This window comes from Necator americanus, chromosome III (genome assembly GCF_031761385.1).
Source record: "Necator americanus strain Aroian chromosome III, whole genome shotgun sequence".
Taxonomy (NCBI): Eukaryota; Metazoa; Nematoda; class Chromadorea; order Rhabditida; family Ancylostomatidae; genus Necator; species Necator americanus.
In genome coordinates this window covers 35,835,506-35,851,151 of record NC_087373.1, presented here as the reverse complement: position 1 = coordinate 35,851,151, position 15,646 = coordinate 35,835,506, and the positions used below count along the sequence as shown (strand labels likewise).

General features: G+C 36.7%; 1 protein-coding gene across 1 annotated transcript; it reads right to left on the bottom strand.

Moving 5' to 3' along the window:
• Positions 1-14,579: 14,579 nt before the first annotated feature.
• Positions 14,580-14,807, bottom strand: RB195_012036 (uncharacterized protein; the record flags this gene model as incomplete). Its single annotated transcript, XM_064193711.1, has 1 exon — positions 14,580-14,807. One exon carries the CDS (start codon positions 14,805-14,807, stop codon positions 14,580-14,582), a length of 228 nt encoding a protein of 75 aa, XP_064051294.1.
• Between the last annotated feature and the right edge of the window lie 839 nt (positions 14,808-15,646).

Below are 15,646 nucleotides of genomic sequence, written 5' to 3'. Positions count from 1 at the left end.
TTTATGGTTCGGCTACGGTATCCCGTTCAAGTATTTTTGCTGAAAAAAATTCAAGAAGCAGTGAATGAGCTTCGTTTGTATCGCGCCATTTCTAATTTATCTGAATTTATTCGAAATTTCGCTGCCTTACTCGGGTCAGAACGATCTGAAGCTCAGCGGAGCGGTTTCGGAAGCGGCGCTGCGGCCTTGGCGGCGGTAGCGAACGACTAGGACTGCAGCGATGAATGGGGCCCACAAAGGTCCCATCGATTGATTTCAACAGCTCGTCCCATCGCGCCTTTCGTTGCTCGCAGTCCTTTTCGCAATTGAACCGAGTTTGCATCGACTACATCCTTTTTGTCCACAAATTCTCTTTTTCTTTTTTTTCTTGTTCGATTTGTCCTCATTTTTTCTCACTATCACTTATTCTCCGAGATTTTCTCGTGGACAACCATTATTGCTATTTCCATCCACCATTCAGATAAGAAAATCTTGATAACATCAGAAATCGACTGAATCGCACATCCGTTGTTCGAATATTCGCGTCATTCAATTTTTTTTTTTTTTATTTTGTTTGACTAATCGCTGCTTCAAATGGGTTAGGGGTTACGGTACATATCCTACGGTAAGACCTGGTTCACTCCACAAGATTTGGTCGCAGAATTGCGTCACTGCAGAGTTACAAAATTTTCTCCTCATAGCTTTCCCAGCTTCTCCCCAAATCAAGTACATTCTGCCTTCTTTTTCCTTCTTTTTCATCGACTAAGACTTGTCCACCTTCTTAAGGACTTAATTTTTGTTTCTTTTTGCGACAAAATTTTTTCACAGTCAGATAATTGGCTGGTTACTGTAAATTTTCGTAAAATCTCTGATACCGAGATTTTCCGCGTTTAGCAAATAAAATTTCCTCGAATTCACACCCATCCGAATGTCTCGTGTGATCGTTTTGCAATCATTGCGCCGATGCCGCAACTGAAATGACAGGCGTCGCCAGTATTTTGACATTTCGTTGATTGCTCCCGCACGAGTGCACATAAATATTCGTCTTAAGACCCGATGTCAAAGTGACAAACAAAGAAAAGTTTCGTGACAAATAAAAGTTTCAAAAAAGATTTCTGTGTGTGTGTGAGTGTGTAATTACACAATTTTCTTCTTACGTTCGCGACGTTTACCGGCTACCGACACATCGAAAGAATTCGAAAACATTTGAGAAATTTGAAAAAAACTTGAGTTTTCGGGGGGTCTGTGATGATCTCGGGGATCCGTGAATCAACCGTGTCAGACCAGATCTTAGTTGTAAAAGAGAAAGAGAGGAAAAATTAGGATTACTTACGGAAATTTTCGTGCTCTACGTGCCTTTTGTGCCGAAAAAGAACTGAATTTCAGGAGGTGCAGAGTATTCAGAGAATTTAAATCCAACTTTAAAATTTTTTAAAATTTTTAAATTTAAATTTTAATTTAATTCAATTTTTAATAAATTTTTATAATTATAATTTAAATTTCATTTAGAAAAAAATTTAGGAAGAATGTTGGTGTGGAAAAAAGTTAGAGCTTAGCTTCTTTACCGTTCATTTTTTGTCTTTTTTTGTCTAGCAATTTAACGATTTATGCGTTTTACGAACTCCGAAAAAAAAAATTTATGTAGCAATATAGTAATAATAGAAAATAAAAAATAAAAAGGTAAATAGAATAGCAAAAAACAAAAAAAGCAAAAATAAATAGCTACACATGCATATAGATACAAAACATGATTAAGTGAATAATAAATAAATAATGGAAATAATCACAAAGTAAGGTGATAAAAAGTAAAAAAAAAAGCAATACTAGCATAAATAATAACTTATAATAATAAATACCACATTTTCTATATGGTTAATATATCACATTTTATGTAATGAGTTGAAGCATAATTATCCGAGGTTTTTAGCAGGGATTTTTACCACGAAAGATTGCATTTCACTCCTTATTTTTATTTTTTTAATGAAAATATTCTTTACACTGTCTTGTTCGTAAATTTCAAGAGACGCAGAGCATTACCAAATTTTAAAATTTAGGAAGAATATTAATGTATGAAAAATTTGGAGTTTAGGTCTCGTCCGTTTATTTTCTGTCTAGCAGTTTGGCAGACTTATGATTTGTAGAAAACAAATTCTATATAATGAAATAAAAATGATTAAAAAAATAAAAAATAATTAAAAGGTAAATAAAACAGTGGCAAATAAATAAATAAATAATATAAATATGTAATGCAAATAATCATGAAGTAAGATAAATAATAAAGAATAATTTTAAAAAATGAAGCACAAATAACAACATATAGTAATAAATATCACAAAGTTTATGTGGTACGCGGTTTTCAGCAGGGATTTTTACCACGAAAGATTGCGTTTCTCTCCTTATTTTTATTTTTATGAAAATATTCTTCACCGTCTTCTTCGTAAAGATGAGTGTCGAAAATTATATTCATATTCGTCATATTCTACGCTTTACAACATCGGAAAAGGACGGGAGGCGGGCGCCCAAAGTCATTTCGCGATCTCAGCGATCAGCAGCAACGAGGGAAGAATTAGTGGAAGACAATGCTAGGAATGTTTTCCCCTAAATCTGAAGAGCAGATCTTGCAAAATTAGCTTGAAGGAGAAGCCAGGGAGAGGATGAGCATTGAATTTCCACGATCAGGCACTTCTAGGAGCCGTTGATGAAGATGAGATCATACCAACCTGGATGTTGGCCGAAATCTTTAATGCCGACCATTCTGCAATTGTCCGCCGTTTCAAAATGGGGGTTCGCCCTAATAAAGGACTTTGGAAAAGATTTCAAAGTCCTTTATCAGGGCGAACCCCCATTGCTAGATCGTCGTGCTTATATATGGAGCGATTCCAGAAGAAAATGTCGAGAATTTTCTAATAAAGCTTAGATGGGTCCCTCAAGAACACTCTGGCAACAACGAACCATATAATTTCCCATCAGGATAATGTGCTTTCACATGTTGAACGGGGTGAACACAAAACATTAAATCCATCGCCAATAAAAGCCGGGGACTGCTTCCTCATACGCCATATTCTCCCACAGGGGCGCCAACAGATTCCCATATTGATCGTCCGTTGAAAAACTGGCTGGCAAATAAAGTTTATGACCTGGTTATGAATTGGTGATGGTCGATGTCAGAGCGTGGATCGCACCTCCAAGAGACCCCGTGACTATTCTTTCCCCATGGGATTGACCGACTCCCAAGCAAATGGAAAGCAGCGATTGATATTGATGGTGACTACGCTCCAGAATAATCATATGAACATGTTTTTGTTGGATTTGTATATTTCTCCACTATAAATAGGAAGGAAAATAAATACATTGGGACAGGTGTAGCGCAGTCGGTAAGAAACTCCTCTGGCGGCACGTTCGATCGAAGGTTCGAATCCGCCCAAGCGCTCTCCAAGCCTTTCATCCTTCCGGGGTCGATAAATTGGTGCCAGACTTGTCTGGGAAGATAAAAACACTGACGTGACACATTGGCTAGCCCTGCAAGTCATTGTTTAGGCCAGTTACACGTTCGTGAACCTCAAACGTTTCTAAATTGTGCTGGTCCCAAGCGGATTGATTAACGCCAGACACTTTATCCTTTATCCCTCCATTAAGGGCATCACCCCACGAATCTGGGATGGTGCGGGTTTCAGGTGGGTTATGCCTACACGGTCGGTTATAGTCGTACATTATGTAGAGGAAGATGATTCCGTCCATTTCTTCCTAATTGCCTCCAAAAAAAAACGGCCCGGAAGATTCGCCGCGTGCACAAGGTTGGTGCGCTCGAATCGAACTCGTTGCAGAGAATAGCGCCCCGGAACGCTCAAAGCCGGATCTTCCGGCCCTTTTTTTACGGCAATTAGGAAGAAGTGGACAGAATCACCCACCTCATCATAATCTACGATCCCCTATAGGCATAACCCCCCACTTGAAACTCGCTGCACCTCAGATTCGTGGGGTGATCCCTTTAAAAAACGCGGGTAATTACGCAATAATAGTAATAATAGAAAGGGCAGAGAATAGTTCATGGGACCCTAATAGAAGAAGCAAAGAACAGTTTATGGGACCCTAATAGAAGGAGCAAAGAACAGTTCATGGGACCTTGTGTAGGACAAAAATTTCAGCTTAGCTAACCCAGTTATGTGATGTTTACATGGTTATCTAGGAGCGAGTATCTGGACATACTGGATCGCAGCTGCTCAAAAATCCCTTCCCGTTAGCTACTAGTTTTTAAGGGACCAGAACCTGCTGCTGCTGCTGGTATCCGTGTTTTGCGACATACCACACGTATACGCGCACACATCAACAGTCCTTCTTCTCTACTAAGCTGCTTATTTGACTAAGATCTCGACGAGTTGTTGTGATGTGCGCGTCACATTCACAACGATTCTCTGTTGTCTCTCGGCTTACTATGCTATTTCCGGGCAACTCTGACTTGTTATGAATTGGGCTAATCACTATGACGTTGGTCCACGACAATGTTTCTTCTAACCGCACCCACCGCGCACATACACGCACAGACACGATGGTACTGTAAATTACCGTACTTCTTCAATATTTCGTGAACTTTTTTCCCACTGCTATGATGTTGTTTACTGTTTATTAGTTTACTTTACTGTTTACTTTTATTTGTTTACCATTATTTTTAGTGTTTTCATTTCACATTCATTAGATATGGAGTCTTCGTAATTTCTCTTTACAATCATTGAAAAATTAAAGTTGTTTTCTTCTGAAAAACAGCACCGCAAAACAAAAACAAGAAGCAATTCTCGTTTCCCTATCCCCGTTCGTTTTTCCCCTCCAGGAAAATCACAAATTTCAAACTGGTTCAAATAAAAAGTGGTTGCATCTTCTCCTTAGCAAATATAAAAGAACTTTACCATCAGCAAATGGGCGGTCCCGATGTGATGGTGAAGAAAAATGTGCAAAACTTTGCTCATATTTTAGTAGCGCAACAATTTTCATTTATTATTTATTTATTTATTTATATTGATTTTTAATATTTTATTTTTATATATATTTTATTTATTACCGCATTATTGTTTTTGTATTAAATATCGTTTTTTGTAGTACCTATACCCCAATGTTTTCATTAGAAAGATTCTTCAGTTATAATTTTTCTAACCACACCTTGCTTTGAGATGAAGAACAAAAATTACAGTTCTACAGTTCTCAATTTTAACCATACAAGTTTGATACCGATTTATCGATCCCGGAAGGATGACAGGGTTGGTTGGCACCAGGGCGGCTTTGAACCATCGCCGGTGCCACAGCGGACCTTTAACGAAGTTTGTGAATGACTGAAAATAAGCAGATTGGGGGATTATTGCCGATGTCAAGTGGATCTGCCTTTTTGTTCAACAACACACCTTTGCTGGACTTTCATCGTTTAGAAACCCGTCATTGAAACCCTCGCGCGCCGCCCCCGCCAGCGATTCATCGAAAATCCATTCGGTCGCCCCGACAGGGAATTCACTTCCATTCGACGAATCGCAGGCGGGGGCGGAGCGCAAGGATGGCACGTTGGAATAGAGGACGTCGTATGTAACCGCATTCCGAAGCCGTCTGTTTACATGGATTTTCTGATGCAGGGAGAAATGAGCAGAAACACCCCTGTATAATCTACAACCCGATATAGGCATACTCCAACGGAAATCCAACCAATCCAGATTCCTGGGGTGATGCCTTTAAGCCCTGCTCGTAAAGAGTTAGGCCTTCAGGAGCAATTCAAAGACAAACCCAATGCTTCCGCGGATTTGTCTCCATGGAAGGAAGAGGGTGTTCATAGGATTTCCGCTTCTTTCTCCTGAAATTGGACAAAGTGTTTATTACATCCGTACATCAGGAGGTTATTTGGAGCATTTTGCATACCCCATGTATGTATCTCTGAAACGCACCACATTTTACCTCTGAACCCCCCTTCCCTCAATCATCCAACCAAATCGCGTCCGTGAATGATATCACATAAGGATAAAGGATAAAGTGACCAATCCGCTTGGGATCCGCCCCCACGTTCAGTTCAATTCAAAATCGTTTGAGGTTTACGAACGTGTAACTGGCCTATACAATGACTTGCGGTGGCTAGCCGATATGTCAAGACAGTGCTTTTATTCTCCCAGACAAGTCTGGTACCAATTTATCAACTCCGGAGGGATGAAAGGCTTGGTGAGTGCTATGGCGGATTCGAACCTCCGATCGAAAAGGAAGGAAGCGGAACCTGTTACCGCTACACTACACCCGCCCTGATTGATATTACATAATTAATGACAATACTCACCGGTTTGTTTGGAATGCGAAAGCCCAAACATTGTGGATCGAGAACGCATCGATATCAAAGAGGAGCAGGATCAGTAGAATGAGTTTCATCGTAGTTTCTTTTCCTTTTTCGGCACACAAAGACATTATTCACAACGCTTTTATGTATTCTGATTCTGATCCAGAGCCATCCAGCCATTAGATGATTTAGGCTATTCTGCTGATGTCAAATGTTCCATTATCAGAATCGTTCCGCACATTTTTTTGGACGTGTGCAGATCCACGTGTCCAAAAAATTCAAAAACACCGTTTGTGTTCTCGAATGTATTGCGCTAATGTTATATTGTACGACACCTTTAGGAAAATTAGGAAAATGGAAAGGAAAGAAAAATGCGCTAAACACATAGCGTTGTGCTCGAACGAACATTTCTACTGTTGTAATTGCCAGAAAAAAAATCACACAGCTTCCGTGATTGTGAACTTTTTTCTTTTTGGTTTTCGAGCAAAATATCTATCCTGCTCGGCTAAGAATAATCTTGACTTATTGTTCTCAAAAATTCAAGGAATAAGTTTTTAGAGTGGACAACTTATCCGTTGAATTTTCGAAGATCTACAAGTTGTTGAAAAATCTGTCCTTTCAAAAAAATCTTTCAGAAAATAATCTTGGAAAAAAAAAGAATCTTTTCTTCGGTTTTCTGTAGGTGCCGTGATTTTCTTGCAAAATTTCAATTTGCAATTTATCTGTGTGACTTTGACGTAAACGAACACGACACAGCTTCTTCCTGACATTTCCCCGCGCGCGATAAGCGATATCACTGGGATTTTTTTCACGAGAACTTGATAACGGATAGATTATCGGGAATATTAATCCTCGTTCTAGCGTTCGGCAAATCTCCAAACCCGCTGCTCTTATCCCTTAATTTTTTATTTTTCACCTTTTTTTCACCCACGCTGATCGAAATTGAATACACTGTTGTCCGAAGGATTCGAAGCAACGTAAGAAATAATCAAAAATAAAAGTACAATGGAAAATGATGTAGTAAAAAATAATACGTACTAATAATAATAAATAATACAAAGTAAAGAGACAAATCCTTGAAAAAAAAAGTGAAACCGAATCGAAAATATTTATTATTTTAATTGTAGTTTATTATAATATAATTTAATATTATTTTATTACTATTTATATTACTGTTATTATTATTTTATTATTATAATACATTTTATTATAATATTTTCTTCAAAAATACTAAGACAATATCAAAAAGCACAACAGAAATCGATCAATAGTCTGCCACCTGGCCATTTCGCTCGCAGACGCGTGCGGCGCGTATGCGCTTGTGTCCTGTGGCCGTGGTCCGTTATAAGGTGCCTCGTAGGCGGTTATAGGTTCACCCGAAGCGGTTCTCACGTGGTCTTTTTGGATTATTAAGGGGAATTGAGCACTCCTATCCCTAATTACTCGTTGAGAAGATCTGATCCTGAGAATTTCGTGATATACTGTTTTTTGTCTAATTACACTAACAAACATTCTTTGTTAATGTCAATTATCGATTGATTAAAAAGTTGTGTCAACTTCTAGTATTACCTGATCCTCCTTTTTTTTTGCGAATTTTCTCCAGTTGAAAAACCACATCTATTTCTTGCCGTCGGAACGATCAATGATCAAATGATCGCTGGAAATTTCGCATTCATTTACTATGATTTAATCAATAAGATCAAGATGAATTCTTCTGAATAACTGGTAGTTACAACCAACGATCCACTGAACTCTGTTTGTCTTTGTGTTCGAATGAAGATTTTCGTCGTCGTCGTGTTTGCTTAGAGGAGACGATTTCATGTAAATCTCCCTCTCCCTCTTCCGCCGCCGATACGGTACGGTCAGAGAGAATTTCGTAGTTCGTTTCAATGTTTCAGCATCTTCAACTCACTCATTCACTTTACGATATGATACTCAGCCGAAAAAAATGGATGAGTTTTGAGTTTTTTTCCTTGAACGAAACTGTACTTCACTGTATTTCCACTATATTGCTATTTATATTCTTTATCTGCTTATTTCAGAGTATTCCGGTTTTTTTCCTCCTTTTCATTTTTCTCCTCTTTACCTTTTCCATGTGTATCTTCAGAGAAATTTCCTCTTCTCGAATATGTCTTGCGAGTCTAGAGGTCTGGAAAAATACTTCTAAAATAGAATAAATATGTCGATAATAAAACATCCGTATTAATCCCAAATCGAGCTCACTACTCCTATTCGTCCCGGCTACAGTAACCTATCGTTTTTTGAATGAATAGTTTCCTGTACTAGATGAAAAGTGTGCTGCACTGTATACGGTACTGCTACTGTAAGAAATAGAAACTTCACTTTCATTCTTGTTTTGCTAGATGAATCCTGAAATCTGTACGGGCGTAGCGTAGTGGTAAGACGTCGCAATTTGGCATTCGCAGTCGATGGTTCGACACCGCCGACGGGCAACTAGCGACTGCAACCTTTTAGGGTCAGCAAATTCCTACCAAAAGGTCTGGAAGGATACTGAACACTGACTTGGCCCACTTCTCCTCTGCAGTTGAGTTCTTAAGGCGCATACACTTTTATAAACCTCTGCAGTTTTGCTTATAATCAGGTTGAGGCGAAATTCTGACGCTTTCGCCCTGTGAACGCACACATCTGCGCTTTGTCTACGGTGACTTTCATCTCCTAGACCGGTAGAGCATCTAAAAAGGCAAAATAATTAAAATAGAGGATAAAATTGAAAAACGGATCGTTTCGCCTCCACCTAGAACGGTAAGTTGTAAGTTGAACGCATCGGCTGGTAGTCCACGATCGATCGATGGTTCGAAACCCACAGGAGCCAACCAATCTTTTCCTTTCATCCCTCCGTGGTCGATGAATTAGATGTCATACTTGCCTCCAAGGACAGTGCACATCGGAACACGTTCTATATTCAAAACACAATGTGTATCAAATAATAAATAATAAATAATAATAATAATAAATAATAATATAAACTATAATTCTACAAGCCGGACCCACTATTCATAAACCTCAAATGATTCTTAATTGAGGTCAAACTCATCGACGCGTCACAAACACTTAAAAAGACTATAAATTCTAGAAAAATCTCCAAAAAAAAAGAATAAAACTGCAAATAAATTATGAAATCGGGTGAAAATCCAAAAATTTCTTCAAACAGGTAAAAAAGATGGATATTTATTTGAGAAAATCCTACAGCTATATTCAAATCTGCACCAGTTCTATTCAGTTCAATCCGATTAGGACGTGTCTTTATTCTCTCAAAGTTTTTTTTTTTTAAGATTTTGAATTAAAGCTGAATTTCTGGAGCTTTTTGGTGGGATTCAGATCGATCGATCCACAAAAAGCGCTTTTCTCGTTTCCATCACCTGGAATTCCTCAATTTGTGGATGCTTCTTGTGATAAAAGTGAGAAAATCGCTGACATAGCCATTGTTTTTGACATCGGGAGTTGAGGGGGCGTCGATCGAGTCCAGGGAAGGTCTCGATTAACGCGATTTCGAGTTTTCTTGGCGTCGCATAAATCGAGAAAAGATCACTGGCGGCCGGCACCAAAGGTTAGCGTGAATGCGTTGAGGTACGAGGAGGAGGAGGTGGAGACGGCGGGGGGAGAAAGAGTAACTCCTTCCCCTCCGAGTGAATAAAAATTCAGAGCGCAACCGATTCTCATATGTTTACATATGAGGTCGAACATGTGCGCGCGCGCATGTGGGTGAGGTGAGGTGCTGCCTGCGTCATTCGGCAGGCAGCTCCTCGAGTCGAGGGCTCCGCTGCGCGCGAGCTACGGTCGTCGTTCGGTCGGTCGGTGGTCGGTGGTCGGTGATCGATGGGTCCCAGTCCCGGTCCCGGTGCCGCGCCCGGTCCTCAAGTGATTAACACGAGAACACGTCCGGTCCGCTCGATATTTTTCCAAATTCGCCTTCAAATTTCCAAATTTATTGATTTTTCTATCCGTTTTTTCTAAAGTTTCTAATTAGACTTTTGTTTTTAATTATTCTTTTTTAATTCTTTTTTTTTGATTAGAGTCTTTAGATTTTCAAGTTAACTGATCTTTCCAATAAGTCTTTAAATTTTTAAATAATAACTAATTCTTTCAAGCTAACTTTGAATACCCAAGTGAAAATTAATCTCTTTCCTAAACGTCTTTAAATTTTTAAATAAACTAATTTTTTAGACTTATCTTTAAGTCTCTGAATCAATTAATCTCTTTCAATCCATTCTTGAATTTTCAAATTTGGTTTTTTTTTTCATTTCTTCTTACACTCTATTTTTGCTTGTGAAATTTTTATTTTATTTTTGAATTTAATTGGAATTTTCGAATCCTCGGCGCCAATAGAACACCACCATTCTCCTTACGTTATCCACAAATTAATTATTTGCTACAGGGAAATTATTTTTGAAGCTATTTTTTCCTTCAAAAATGCATAAAAAAGGGGTAACACGTAATTTTAGTGTGTTGTACACAACAATAGAAATTGTAATAATGGCAAAAATAATAATAATAATAATAATAATAATAATAATAATAATAATAATAATAATAATAATAATAATAATAATAATAATAATAATAATAGAATAATTATGGTAGTAGATGACGTATTTATGCTTATCTGGTGTGAGAAAGGCTTGAAATTTCTATAGATTATTTTTTTAAAATATTTTTAAAGTTAATGCTCATATAATCGTTGCGGTGTCGTTGGAAAGGTCATATAACATTGTAATAATGCGATCCAACAACCACATCAAATTGTCCCTAATAGTTATTGATTTTTCCTTTGTATGTCACCTGTTACTCAAACTATATAGGTATGTAATCGTATTGTTGACTGTAAATGTTCATTGATCGCAATCGATCTGACAGTTCTCTGCATTTACGAAAAAAAGAAAAAAATTTCTGTGAGAATAACAAGAATATGGTTAGTTTAACAGGGACAGTGGTACTGTACGGGAACGACACTTGCTCGGGGATTTTTCTCGGTGAAAAATCCAAAATTCCTTCAAATTAGACCTTCCTCGAAAAAGAAAAGGGAGGAATTAGAAAAGGTGCGGTTCTAGCGGATTTTCTTAACTAAATGAAAATAAAATTTGATTTGATAATTTAATAGTAATGTTAAATAATTTAAAAGTTAGTATTTCGAATTTTGTTGAAAAATAAGAAATTCAAAGCGAACAAAACCTAATTTTCCATTTTTCTAGGTGACTTTGGTGAAAAAACTTAGCTGTCATATTTTTCTGTCCATGTCTATCCGTGATCTCGTTCACCGTCATACTGTAAATATTTCTGTTCATTTAATGAAGTTCAACCATTTTTTCATCCAGAAAATTCGAAAAAAAAGATGGAAACATCTATGGTGTGTATCTGTATAATATTTTGTTGTTTCTATTTATTTTACTTATTTCCACCAGTTATTTAGAAATTATAGAAACAATAAACGGTTAAATATAAAATGAACATAATATAGAATAAAAAATTAATAATTAAAAGTAAAGCCTTTATTTCTATCTATATCCATATATTTATGCATAGTTTATACGTAGTTATTTATTTTTATACTTATTTTTTATTTGATTGCACTCTTTTTTACTTTATTTTTACCTTTTCACCATTTTTTATTTTATTCGTTTTATTACTAACTTGTGATATTTACATAGATTATATTTATTTTGTTTATTAACAACAATAATTGATCAATTTTATCTAAAATCAAATAATCATAGTTTATTCAATTGAAAAATTGAAGGCACATGGTTAATTGAGGCTATTCTCGTAGGAAAGATTCATCCTAACGCGAATTTTTTTTTCGTTATGTTCTCATCCGAGGTCAAGGACATCCTTCGAGGAGTTCGCTAATTCATAGACGTCGACATCGACCACCTATTATTCCATAAAACAATGCATCTTCGGTTATGTGTGGGCGTGTCGGTGCGGTCGCATGACCTCATCACCTCATTACCTCTCGACGCTCACAAACGTCGTGACCCTGAAATTCCTGCTGTGGTGATATTATCGCATCATTTCTACTTCGTTCCTAGGTTTTTTTTCTACCATTTCCGCAATTTTAACGATGTTAGGTTATTTATTATTTTATTGCTTTAATTATTTTATGAGGAATTCCCTATTACATTTATTTATAATGTCTGCCGTATCGCATCATTTCTGCTTCTTTCCTAAATTTTTTTCCCACCATTTGCTTAATTTTAAGTGGTATTAGATTATTAGATTAATTCTAGAGGAATTCCCTTCTGCATTTATATATAATTTTTATTTATTTATTTTTTAATTTTTTGATAATTTTTTATTTTTCTTCGTCACATGTATTGCGAAATTTTTGTAATGCTGCTTAAATACCTCCGGGACTAAATGAAATTGCTCCAAAAACTTTCCTACTTTTCCTTCTTTACAGTCAGTGCTCAGTGCTCTTTTTTCCTTCCTATTTATCTGGAAAATTCTCAATTTTCCACATGTGATTTCCGTACGAATAGGATAAATACCAGAAAGCGGCAGGTGCGGGATGTTTATGTCCACCATTTGAATTCTCAAGGATTATTTTATAAAACTCTTGACATTCTAGCACTTTCCTTATATTGATTTGAAATTCGGAACCCATTCATATTAATCTGATAGAGATAGTAAAGGAAAATCGCCAGTTCCCATTCTCTTTTCTTTCCTGGGAGTGAGTGTAGTGTAGTCGGTAGGAGGTTCGACTGCGACTGCACAATCGATAGCTCGAAACCGCTCCAGTGCCAACTAAACGCTCTATCTTTTCGGCGTCGACACATTGATTCCAGAGCTGTCGGGGAGGATAAAAACGCTGACTTGACACATTGGGTCCCATCCACATTCCTTGTAGGGCTGCACACGTTCATAAACCTTCCTGAAAAATCCTGAAATGAGGTCAAAAACGTAGGTGCATCCCCATAGAGGTTCACAAACGTTGTCTGTTTAATTCTTTATGTTTTATATTTTGTTGAGTAAGGGCTTTTTCTGTAGGAAAAAAGTTGGGAGGAAAAAAAACTACCAGAAGAGTAACTTCGAGGAAAAAACACCTACATAGGGATCGAACCAGAGAAAAAAGAAAATAAGAAGAAGGAGAAAATTGTCGTGAACAAGTTTTTTCTATCGTTCGTAAAACCTTTAATACCGAAAAAAGAAAGCAAGATGTTAGGCTAAGAAAATTTCAGAGTATCGATTAGGTCTGAAACTCGGCCTCCTTCCTCTTACGGGCGGAAATCCAGTCCTAGGATTTAATGAGAGATCACAGAGAGACTAAATTCAGTATTTTCCCCAAAATCGTGAGGGATCAGAGGGAGATTAGTAGGAGTTAACGTTAAGTTCAGTGAAAGATCTACCATATTTATTTGTTTATTTATTTATATTATTTATTTATATTCATATTTGTTTATTTATTTGTATATTTTATTTATATTCATATTTATTTGTTTATTTATTTATTTAAATTTGTAGGTTAGATAAAAAGAACGAGAAAAGGGACTCCACTATTTGAAAGAGGGAGAATAGAAAAATCTGTGGGGGAAAAAATCCGTTATTTTTCTGGAAATATTTATTTAACATTGTAGAAAACTGTGTAAAACCGGTGACGAAGAGGAATGAAAAAATTATCAGGGAATTTTTTTTTTGTAAAAAATTAGGCAAAACAATGTAAATAATAGCAATGTAAATAATAATAATAATAATAATAATAATAATAATAATAATAATAATAATAATAATAATAATGTAATAGGGAGTTTCTTTGAAAACACTTGAGCCTTAACTCGAGGAAAACTTCCTGAAATGTGATCTACAGTAGTCAAACCTCGAGTTTGTTTGCTAACTTTGACAAGACAAGACGCTCGGTTGCGTTCCGAAGCGTTAGCACGTAAGCGGATACCGATCTTATGTTGAATCAGAGTTTTTTTCTTTGCGTTCCGTTTCATTGTTCCGCAATCGTCAACGTCGGCGGCGAGTCACACGTCGTCCGGTGCGATGCGATTGTTCATCCGGAACAATACCGTGATGGGTGATGATTTCTTAAATACAGCTGTTTGCTGTATAGAAATCGCGTTAGCACCGTTGTTTTCGTGTCAGTTCCGTTTTTTTTTTCGTTTTCTTTTTCGATTCCTGAGTGCTCTCCAGTTGAACTCACTGGATAATCATCATCAGCGCTGAGTGCACTGCTCTCTCCAGATTCTCCAGAAAAAAAAAACTATTAAATAACCAGTCAATGAGCATGCACTATGATTCAGTGAATAGGAACCACATCCATCCATCCATCCATCCATCCATTCATTCATTCATTCATCCATTCATTCATCCATTCATTCATCCATCCATCCATCCATTCATCCATCCATTCATCCATCCATCCATTCATCCATCCATCCATCCATCCATCCATCCATCCATCCATCCATCCATCCATCCATCCATCCATCCATCCATCCATCCATCCATTCATCCATCCATCCATCCATCCATCCATCCATCCAGCCAGCCATCCATCCATCCATCCATCCATCCATTCATCCGTCACCGTTGATCAATCGGTACTCATATTTGACTCGGTGTGCTCACGTAAGCAAAGCACCTTACTTTTTTTTTTCTTGCTATTTGCTCCACTCATTAAATCCATGAAAAAAAAAACAAACACACAGAAAAACTTATCAAGTCTTCCAGTTCCACCTGAAATATTTGAGTAGGATACAGAAACGAAAATACAGTAACGAGGAAAATGTAGGGGAAAGTTATCATCTGAATCTGTAAGAAAAATAAATCCGTATCTGCTAATCATGGAAATTAAACCTCATGGTGATTCACAAAAAATCGTATACGCAATTATTTGCACACAAAAATCCACAAATCCGCTGTACAACAAAAACACGAAGAAAAAAAAACCTTGTCGTATTCGTAGTTACTCTGGAAATATTTTAAGGTGTACTGTACAGTAACAAAAATGTAGCGGAAAAACATGAACCTAATTTTTGTGTGTTACGAAAATTAAGTTCCCAAGAGAAATCTTTTTTTTTTGGATTTGAAAGAGTGTTCAATGTTTTTTAACGCTAACGTTTTTTCTTCAGATTTATTCTGTTCCTTTTTTGTTTGTTTTTAGATTGTTTTTTCTTTTAAAATCCTAAACGCATTCACGAAAACGAAATCACCTTAAGTTGTTATGAAAATGTGTCAAAGTGGTTTATTTTTGATACTTCTTTATTCATTACTTGGTTTCCTACGTATATTTTGTTATATTATATATTTATGAATTACTATTTACTAATTTTATTATTTATTATATTATATGTATATCTGTATGTCTGAAATTTTTATTTCTCTATCTTTCCGCTGATTTCTTTCGTTTTT